The 11,178-nt window shown below is 36.1% G+C and overlaps 1 protein-coding gene across 1 annotated transcript; it reads right to left on the minus strand.

Annotated features, from left to right (window-relative positions):
- Positions 1-355: 355 nt before the first annotated feature.
- LOC131646021 (uncharacterized) lies at positions 356-2,457 on the minus strand. Its single transcript, XM_058916195.1, has 5 exons — positions 2,010-2,457; positions 1,754-1,847; positions 1,440-1,477; positions 1,215-1,350; positions 356-949 (listed from the first exon to the last, which is right to left on the minus strand). The coding sequence occupies exons 1-5, from the start codon at positions 2,355-2,357 to the stop codon at positions 537-539; spliced, it is 1,029 nt and encodes a 342-aa protein (XP_058772178.1). The 5' UTR covers positions 2,358-2,457; the 3' UTR covers positions 356-536.
- Between the last annotated feature and the right edge of the window lie 8,721 nt (positions 2,458-11,178).

The raw sequence follows: 11,178 nt of genomic DNA on the forward strand, positions 1-11,178 counted from the left end.
TGCTCATTGTACTCAAGTCATACGAATAACAACCCAACATTCACATTATTTCATATTCAACAAAATTTTACTTTGAATGTAAGAGGTCTAACAACGCCCTTGCCTTTTATCTAGAGCTAAGACCAAACTATGCATATCATAACTAACATAGGCAGAATTTGCAAGTGTCCTAAAAAAATTCAATATTTTATAACAAATGCTGGCAGATGTCTTGAAGTAAGGAACTAACAATACAAATATCATCTTAAAAATTATTTATTCAATTCTTTAAAAGTTCAAAAATTGTTCTTTTCAACATTTCTTTTATTCCTTTCCTTAGCAAGAGCCCTATTTTATTTGTTATGAAGATGATAAATTTCGAATCATTAGGACAAAATAAATTATTTATTCAAACAAACCCCTATCAGGGAATTCATGACGAATCATTAAGACATCTATCCCGTCTAGGATTTGATACATCATACATGAAACTGTTTGGTTTCTCAAAAAAGTGTCAATAGATCACTGCGGACTGAAAAGCCCTATTTAGTGCAAAGTTATACATCTTTCCGCTCCAAGCAAAAAAGATAGGCCATTAAGCCAACAACTGGTACATATCTAAGATACTTCACTACTGCAACCTTATTTTGCTCAACATTCTGTAGGTTGTCACCAATCAACCAAGGTTGGAAAATCGTGTAAAGACATATATCCCATATGAAGGCATAAGCTAGCCTTTCTGATCCAAGATAACCAACCAAGTACTCCCATCTGTCTACTACGCCACCAAAATTTGCATCCGTTCGACCAAAAAGAGCCCAAATTATAGATACAATACAAACACCACCGCCAATCAGTCCAACAAATGGAGCACCATTTGTCATAACAGAGCTCAATTTTGAACTTTTGATTGGAGCACTGTCATCATCAGCATTATTCATTCGGATTGCCATATATGGGATCAAAAATGCTGGCATCACAAAGAGGAATTACGATATGTGATACAATTACAATGTAATATATATCAGTATTGTCATTCAAGAATCGCAGAAAACAATGTTTTGTTCAAATTTTTCTATTGAGCAGTGTTATAGCGATGCTATTTGACAAACTTTGTGTTTTGTAAAAGATCCGCTATGCTATAGCACTGCTGTTGACAACTCTGACATATAAAGGAAAAATAAGTTGAGATCAAATCAAAAGAACTAGTCAAGCAAGAGTTCTATGAAACATACTATTTGTGAGGAACATTTGCAGGCCCCAGAGTACATCAAGAGACCCCTTGTATCTGTCTCTCTTTCGATCTGTGAATAGCAATGGGGCAAACATGAATGTCCAGCCAATCACGAAGTTGAATAGTCCTTCGGACATCTGAAGCCAAAAAAATCTCCAACATCAGTATACAGAAAAAAGAGGTGTGTTGGTGCCAATCATATTTTACTTTGAATAGTGACACTTACAGGATGAAGAACCGGGGCATCAATGAAACGAATGCCAACTACTCTGCCAAAATCGTCAGTAAAAAAATCACTGAAGTGCAAGGATATATCCCTAATAGTTTCTTCAAAACCAGAACAGAGTATACTATATTCTCCATAATTTCACATTCTACATTAATAATTTATTGACAAATATAAAAATAATGAAAGATAAGGTAAATCATCATGAGCCTGTCATTTATTCTTAACTGACATTCAAATGATCTGTCAAAAGAACAACTGAAATCAACTTAAACATGATATTATTAGGTGTAAAGAGCACTATGCAAACATACCAACATTTGTGAAAGGCAAGATGAAAAAGAAATTGAGAGAAAGATCCACAAGAGAGTTGATTGTGTCAGAACTTATCGCCCATACAGGATCTCCCTGTTACAATTCAAGGAAATAATCAGATATCAAAACAAAACATAATCAAATCTCACATAATATTGTTGAATACAGCATATCTACAGGCTAAAGCTATATTAATTCAAGACAGCATATCTACTATCTAACGATAACATTCAAGAGCATAAAAAGAGTACCTACAGGAGCATAGGGAAGCAAGAAGAGCCACAAAACATAGGCAACCTCAGCACCCCACAACCCAATTTGAACAACTCTCTTGAGATTGTCATCTTCCTCTTTGCTGGAAGAGGATGTGGCTAACTCTGTTGGTTCGCGGCGACCTGCGGAGCATGAGTGGGTTCTTCTCGAATAGGAAAAGAGTGGTTTTGCAGAAGAGAGAAAATTGGTGGAGCTGAGAGAATAGTGAACCGGTTTTGGTGTACGACATTGGGGACGATAGAGAGATGATTTTGAGGGTAAAGGATTGGGTGAACGGAACGAGCAGAGAAACGTTGGAGACGACGTCGTCGTTGTTGTTGTTATCGTCATAGCTTTTTAGTGAAGCTTGGTCATTGCGATTCAGAAAGGTTACTTCAGTGGAACCACAGAATGTAAATCAACAAGGAAGGTCGTTATCGTAATTAAAAATTATAGCTGTGAATTAAGGGCAACTTCAATAATATCAATATTTTTTAGAAAAATAAATAAACCGAATAATATCAATCTTAATACAAAAGTTGTTTATAAAAGAAAAATTGATAAAGATTAACCTAATACAATATAAAATAAGAATTTAGTTGAAATACATAAAGAAATTTTACTCCCGTGAATCATAATCATTAATTTATTGAAAGTAGGGGTGGCAAAACGGGTCGCCCGCCCCGCCTTATGCCCGCAAAAAAATGAGCGGGGCGGGCATGTCCGCCAAGTAAAATGGGCATCAAAATCATCCCCGCCCCGCCAAGATGGCGGGTTGGCGGGCGGCGGGCTTACCCGCCTATTTTTATTTATATTTTTTTAATAGATTAATATGCTTGTTTTAACCTTTTAATTAAACTTTTCACTTATTTTTTAAAACAAAATTTTATAAAAGTAATTTTTTAACAAATTTACTCTAAAAAATATTACATATATTTATAAATAAATGTATAAAATAAACCATCAAGAATTGCAATTACTAGAATTAACTAAAAAAAATAGTGAGTTTTGGAGGAGGAGCGGGTTTTGGCGAGCGGCGGGCTTTGGCGGGGCGGGTATGGCGGGCGGCAGATTTTGGCGGGGTGGGCTTTAGCGAGCGGCGAGCCTAGAATCCCAACCCGCCAATTTTTGGCGGGTGCGCGGGCGGCCCGGCGGGCCCCGACCCATTTTGCCACCCCTAATTGAAAGTGTTTGATTTTTATTTTATTTTTTTAAGTAATATAATTGAGTGGTTGTGATGCATTGATAGTGTAAAAAGTTTTACAATGACAGTGCATAGTAATTAAACTCATAAAATAATTTTATATATTGGCAATATCTCAATCCATCTCATAATACTTTTAGTCATTTGGTGCAATTACATTTAAGTCCCCTACTTCTAGAGATACACATTAGGAAATACTTTTTTGTCGAAATTTGGGTTTTTTCGAAAGTGTATCTAAGTAAGTATTTTAAATTGGAAAACATTGGAGAAAACTCCAAAATAATTCAGTTAAAAAAAAGTTGTGTAGATGCATATACGGAACAAATCAACGTTGAATAAAAAAGTGTTTTCGAAGATACACCTTCGAAAGCATGAGGGCATTTTTGGCAACGTACATGGTGCCTAAGAACCCCATGAGATGGATTAAGAGTTTCTCTTAATATTTAATATAAATCATTAATATGTTAGGTCATCAACATAATTTTAAGATATAAGCGTGACATTATTAATTGATCAAGTGGAGATTTTGAAAGATTGGAAATTTTAGTCTTCTCGAAGAGAAAATCAATTTAAACATGTGTTGGTTAAAGTAATTGGCTTGTGGTGTTCGAAGTTGTTGATTATATCCATTGAACCAAAAATACTCTTGCATTAAATTTACAAAAATGCGGAAGACCACACAAATTTTTAAAGGTGAAACCATTGAAGAATGGATTAAGCTCTAGTAAGGAAAAATGAGTCGAACCACTGTAAATCTAGGGTACATTTCTCTTCTCCTCATTTCTTTTATATTTCTACATAGTATTGCACACCTTAGACTATTTCTCATTTTTAGAATATCGTGTTATTAGGTCTTACCATGCTTACAATGATTTATTTTATAAGCTTAGGTATGTGATAGATCTAGTTCCTTGAATATTATATCTTACGATTATAATTGTAAAAACGGTTAACTTTAAATTGAACAATCAATTGATCAAAATTCAATTTGATCAACATGTGAAAATTTACTTATGTAAATTATCAGATTGTTTGTCCAAACAACTTCATCTATCTCAATTGTGGTTATTTCTGGTTATCTTCTATAACACTGATAGACATTGAAATGTATCTTTTACAAAACTTTCACTATCTTTTGCTACTGTTTTTTATTTGCGCATAATTTTATAAATCTTTGATTTTGTAAAAGAAAATATTTGTAAAAATATAGTTTTAAGGGAACGATCTATTCAACCCTCCTTTCTAGACCATTTGACTCTCATATTCTCCACCAATAATGGCAATGCACACTCACACATTAAAAAAAAGTATTTCAAATCTTCATCTATTTCAAAGTTTCTTAAAATATTGTGTGTGTCGTTTACCTACTCAATTAGGAAGCGTTCTGACCAATTCAAAAAACAAAGTCTCGTTGTCTAATAGAAAATAATTTTCTCTTTAATCGATTAGAAATCCTTTTAATAAATTAAGACACAAATCTGGCTTAAGGGTTTTCTTATTTGCTAGGTTTTATCAGTTAGCGTCACAGGCTAATCGTTAAGAGAGCAACTAGAGTCCATACATTACTTTATTTTTTTTTAGCCAATTTTTTCTTATATAAAAATGTCTTGTCTCGTGCACTCTTCCAAAGCACAAATTTTCTGATTTCACACTCTTCTCTTCTTTCAATCTCTTACTAAAAATTAATTTTATTCATTATACATTGTTTTAGTGCTAAGAGAGCGAAAGACTTATACAATGAGTTGTATAATTCTAATGTTTAATCATTAAGTTATAATTGTAATCCAAAATATAATTTTCTTGTATCTTTGTAATTGATCTTGAGGTTGCAAGTTAAACCTTGGGAAAAGCTTGGTGTAAGAAAGGTTGTTGGGCTGATCCTGGTGTGAAAGCTCAAAGTTGTTAGAACAAGATTTGTTCTTATCAATTATCTTAGTTTTGATGATAACAATAATATGAATTTTGCTTAAGATAATATGGTACTCTAATCCAATGCAATTTCCCTTTCAGGAAATATATAAAGAGTACGCATAATTCAGCGCTCAGAAGTGGTGTCTCAAATGGTTCAGCATGCAACATCAGAACATGGTCTGGCAAGACATCAGAAGATGGTCGAAGCAGAATCAGAACATGGGTCTATGGAAGCATCAGAAGAACATGAGATCAGAAGCACTGAAGATCAGAAGATGGTATCACGCAACAGAAGCACTTCAAGGTCAGAAGATCAGAAGATGCTTTGCACCAAGCTGTTTGACTCTGATGATATTCAAACGTCGTATTCACAAACATCAGATCAAAAGGAAGTACACGTGGCAGACTACGCTGACTGACAAAAGGAACGTTAAAGCTACTAAAGGCAACGTCAGTAGACACAGCGTGAACAAGGCTCGAGGTAGTTGACAAAAGCGTATAACATTAAATGCAATGCTGTACGGAACACGCAAAGCATTAAATGCACTCAACGGTCATCTTCTCAACGCCTATAAATATGAAGTTCTGATGAGAAGCAAGGTTACCAATTCTTAACAACTCTGAACGAAAATAAACTTGCTGAAACGCTATTCAATCAAAGCTCAGAATCTTCATCAACTCACTACATTGCTGTTGTAATATCTTAGTGAGATTAAGCTTAAACTGTAAGAGAAATATCACAGTTGTGATTATAGCTTTTAAGAAGCATTTGTAAACTCTTGAATAGATTACATTAAGTTGTAAGGAACTAGAGTGATCGTGTTGATCAGTATACTCTAGGAAGTCTTGGCAGTTGGCTGAGCAGTTTGTAACTAGAGTGATCAGGTTGATCAGTAGACTCTAGAGAAAGTCTTAGGAGTGAACTAAGCAGTTGTTCCTGGAGTGATCAAGTTGTGATCAGAAGACTCTGGAAGACTTAGTTGCGGACTAAGTGGAGAACCATTGTAATCCGTGCGATTAGTGGATTAAATCCTCAGTTGAGGTAAATCATCTCTGCGGGGGTGGACTGGAGTAGCTTCGTTAACAGCGAACCAGGATAAAAATAATTGTGCAATTTATTTTTATCGTCCAAGATTTAAAGTCACACTTATTCAATCCCCCCCTTTATAAGTGTTTTTCTATCCTTCAATTGGTATCAGAGCGCCGGTTCTAAGGTGCAAGCACTTAACCGTGTTTAGAAAAGATTCAGGAAGAGAAAAACGCTTCATTTAAAAGATGGTTGATGAAAGTGAAAAGACTACATCTACATCTGGCTCTGCTGAGCAATACAACGGTAACAATGGTTATACTAGACCGCCGGTATTTGATGGTGAAAACTTTGAATACTGGAAAGATAAACTGGAAAGTTACTTTCTGGGTCTAGATGGTGATCTATGGGATCTTCTGATGGATGGTTACAAACATCCAGTAAATGCCAGTGGTGCAAAGCTGTCAAGGCAAGAAATGAATGATGATCAAAAGAAGCTTTTCAGGAATCATCATAAATGCAGAACTGTTTTGCTGAATGCTATTTCTCATGCTGAGTATGAGAAGATATATAACAGGGAAACAGCCTATGACATATATGAGTCCTTGAAAATGACTCATGAGGGAAATGCTCAAGTCAAGGAGACAAAAGCTCTTGCCTTAATCCAGAAGTATGAAGCCTTCAAGATGGAGGATGATGAAGACATTGAAAAGATGTTTTCAAGATTTCAAACTCTTACTGCTGGATTGAGAGTTCTTGACAAGGGATACACCAAGGCTGATCACGTAAAGAAGATCATCAGAAGCTTACCCAGAAGATGGGGTCCTATGGTGACTGCATTCAAGATTGCAAAGAATCTGAATGAAGTTTCTCTGGAAGAGCTGATCAGTGCCTTGAGAAGCCATGAGATTGAGCTGGATGCAAATGAGCCTCAAAAGAAAGGTAAGTCTATTGCATTAAAATCTAATATCAAGAAATGCACTAACGCTTTTCAGGCTAGAGAAGAAGATCCTGAAGAATCAGAATCTGAAGAAGAAGATGAACTGTCCATGATTTCCAGAAGGCTAAATCAACTCTGGAAGACCAAGCAAAGGAAGTTCAGAGGCTTCAGAAGTTCAAGGAAATTTGAACGTGGAGAATCTTCTGATGAAAGAAGATTTGACAAGAAGAAGGTCATGTGCTATGAATGCAATGAGCCTGGACACTACAAGAATGAATGTCCAAATCTTCAGAAGGAAAGTCCCAAGAAAAAGTTTCATAAGAAGAAAGGTCTTATGGCAACCTGGGATGAGTCAGAAGATGATTCAGAAGATGAGCAGGCCAACTGTGCGCTGATGGCGACAGAAGATGACGGATCAGAATCTACATCAGAATCAGATTCTGAAGAGGTATTTTCTGAACTTACTAGAGATGAGTTAGTTTCCGGTCTAACTGAACTTCTGGAACTCAAGTCTCAGATTAGTCTCAAATACAAAAAGCTGAAAAAGCAATTTGAATTTGAAACAAAGAAGCTTGAGTTGGAGAATTCTGAATTAAAAGAAAAACTTTTAAAATTATCCAATAATGTTGGATCTCCTTCTGATTCAGAAAAATCCACTCCCAGTCTAAACCATATTCTGAAAGAATATGATTTAAGTTTCAGAAAGTTCTTATCTAGAAGTATTGGCAGAAGTCAGCTAGCTTCTATGATATATGCCGTATCTGGAAACAAAAGAGTTGGCATTGGTTATGAGGGTGAAACCCCATACAAACTTGAACCTGTTGATGAAATGAAACTCACATACAAGCCATTGTATGATCAGTTCAAGTATGGCCACTCTCATGATATTAGGCACACTTCACATGCACAAAGTTTTCACATTACACACACTAAGAAGCATGTGACACAACCTAGGAAATATCATGAAACTCACATTAAGAATTGTCATGCTGTTCCTCCTATTGCTTACAATGTTAAATCCAAGTTCAAACAGAACTTAAGAAAATCTAACAAGAAAGGACCCAAGAAAATGTGGGTACCTAAGGATAAGATTATTCCTATTGCAGATATCCTTGGCTGCAAGAAGGACAAAGCACAACATGTCATGGTACCTGGATTCTGGATGCTCGCGACACATGACAGGAAGAAGGTCTATGTTCCAAGACCTGGTGCTTAAGTCTGGAGGAGAAGTCAAGTTCGGAGGAGATCAGAAGGGCAAGATAATTGGCTCTGGAACTATAAAGTCTGGTAACTCTCCTTCCATCTCTAATGTACTTCTTGTAAAAGGATTAACACATAACCTCTTATCTATCAGTCAATTAAGTGACAATGGTTATGACATAATCTTTAATCAAGAGTCTTGCAAAGCTGTAAATCAGAAGGATGGCTCAATCCTATTTACAGGCAAGAGGAAGAACAACATTTATAAGACAGATCTGCAAGATCTTATGAGTCAGAAGGTGACTTGTCTTATGTCTGTTTCTGAAGAGCAGTGGGTCTGGCACAGGAGATTAGGTCATGCTAGTTTGAGAAAGATCTCTCAGATTAACAAACTGAATCTTGTCAGAGGACTCCCTAATCTGAAATTCCAATCAGATGCTCTTTGTGAAGCATGTCAGAAGGGCAAGTTCTCCAAACCTGCATTCAAGTCTAAAAATGTTGTTTCTACCTCAAGGCCATTAGAACTCTTGCACATTGATCTGTTTGGACCAGTCAAAACAGCATCAGTCAGAGGAAAGAAATATGGATTAGTCATCGTAGATGATTATAGCCGCTGGACATGGGTAAAGTTCTTGAAACACAAGGATGAGACTCATTCAGTGTTCTTTGATTTCTGCATTCAGATTCAATCTGAAAAAGAGTGTAAAATCATAAAGGTAAGAAGTGATCATGGTGGTGAATTTGAGAACAAATCCTTTGAAGAATTCTTCAAAGAAAATGGTATTGCCCATGATTTCTCTTGTCCTAGAACTCCACAGCAAAATGGGGTTGTAGAACGAAAGAATAGGACTCTTCAAGAAATGGCCAGAACCATGATCAATGAAACCAATATGGCTAAGCATTTCTGGGCAGAAGCAATAAACACTGCATGCTATATTCAGAATAGAATCTCTATCAGACCTATTCTAAATAAGACTCCCTATGAATTGTGGAAGAATAGAAAGCCCAACATTTCATATTTCCATCCTTTTGGATGTGTATGCTTTATTCTGAACACTAAAGATCATCTTGGTAAGTTTGATTCCAAAGCACAAAAATGTTTTCTTCTTGGATATTCTGAACGCTCAAAAGGCTACAGAGTATACAATACTGAAACATTGGTTGTAGAAGAATCAATCAATATCAGGTTTGATGATAAGCTTGGTTCTGAAAAACCAAAGCAGTTTGATAATTTTGCAGATTGTGATATTGACATATCAGAAGTTGTTGAGCCAAGAAGCAACGCATCAGAAGCAGAGCTTCTCAGAAGTAAAGAATCTGAAGATCAAGTATCAGCTTCTCTGGAGGATCTAAGCATTTCTGAAGAGCCATCTGTCAGAAGATCATCCAGACTCATCTCTGGTCATTCAGAAGATGTCATTCTTGGAAAGAAGGATGATCCAATCAGAACAAGAGCATTCCTTAAGAACAATGCAGACTGTCAATTAGGTCTTGTATCTTTGATCGAGCCAACTTCTGTTGATCATGCTCTAGAAGATCCAGACTGGATAATTGCTATGCAAGAAGAACTGAATCAGTTTACAAGGAATGATGTTTGGGATCTTGTTCCTAGACCAGATGGATTCAATATAATTGGTACAAAATGGGTCTTCAGAAACAAGCTCAGTGAGAAAGGTGAAGTGGTAAGGAACAAAGCCAGACTGGTGGCTCAGGGTTATAGTCAGCAAGAAGGGATTGATTATACAGAAACCTTTGCACCAGTGGCCAGGTTAGAGTCTATTCGTCTATTAATTTCTTTTGCCACTCAACATAACATCACTCTCTATCAGATGGATGTTAAGAGTGCCTTCTTAAATGGTTATATAGATGAAGAAGTTTATGTCCATCAACCTCCTGGTTTTGAAGACTCTATGTCTCCTAATCATGTTTTTAAACTTAAGAAATCATTGTATGGATTGAAACAGGCTCCCAGAGCTTGGTATGAACGCTTAAGTTCTTTCCTTCTGGATAATGGTTTCACTAGAGGAAAAGTGGACACTACTCTCTTTTGTAAAACCTTTGAAAAGGATATTTTAATCTGTCAAATATATGTAGATGATATTATTTTTGGAACATCTAATGCTACACTTGGAAAGGAGTTTGCTAAGTCTATGCAGGCTGAGTTTGAAATGAGCATGATGGGAGAACTCAAGTACTTCCTTGGAATACAAATAAATCAAACATCAGAAGGAACGTATGTTCACCAAACCAAGTATGTGAAGGAACTTCTGAAGAAGTTTAATCTTCTGGACTGCAAAGAAGCCAAAACTCCTATGCATCCAACATGCATCCTAGGTAAGGATGAGGTAAGTAAGAAGGTAGATCAGAAGTTATACAGAGGTATGATTGGATCTCTTCTATATCTGACTGCTTCTAGACCTGACATTCTGTTCAGTGTTTGTTTGTGTGCTAGATTCCAATCAGATCCTAGAGAATCTCATTTAACTGCTGTTAAGAGAATTCTTAGGTATCTGAAAGGTACTACTAATGTTGGTTTAGTTTACAGAAAATCTAAAGAATACAACTTAGTAGGATTCTGCGATGCTGATTATGCTGGAGACAGAATTGAAAGAAAAAGTACTTCAGGAAGTTGCCAATTTCTTGGAAGTCACTTAATCTCCTGGTACAGCAAGAAGCAAGCAACCATTGCTCTATCAACCACAGAAGCAGAATATGTCGCAGCTGCTGGCTGTAGTACACAGATGCTCTGGATGAAAAGTCAGTTGGAAGATTATCAGATATTTGAGAGTAACATTCCTATATTCTGTGATAATACTTCTGCTATATGTTTATCTAAGAATCCTATTCTTCATTCAAAAGCTAAACATATTGAGATAAAACATCATTTCAT

This window comes from Vicia villosa, linkage group LG2, assembly GCF_029867415.1.
Source record: "Vicia villosa cultivar HV-30 ecotype Madison, WI linkage group LG2, Vvil1.0, whole genome shotgun sequence".
Lineage (NCBI taxonomy): Eukaryota > Viridiplantae > Streptophyta > Magnoliopsida > Fabales > Fabaceae > Vicia > Vicia villosa.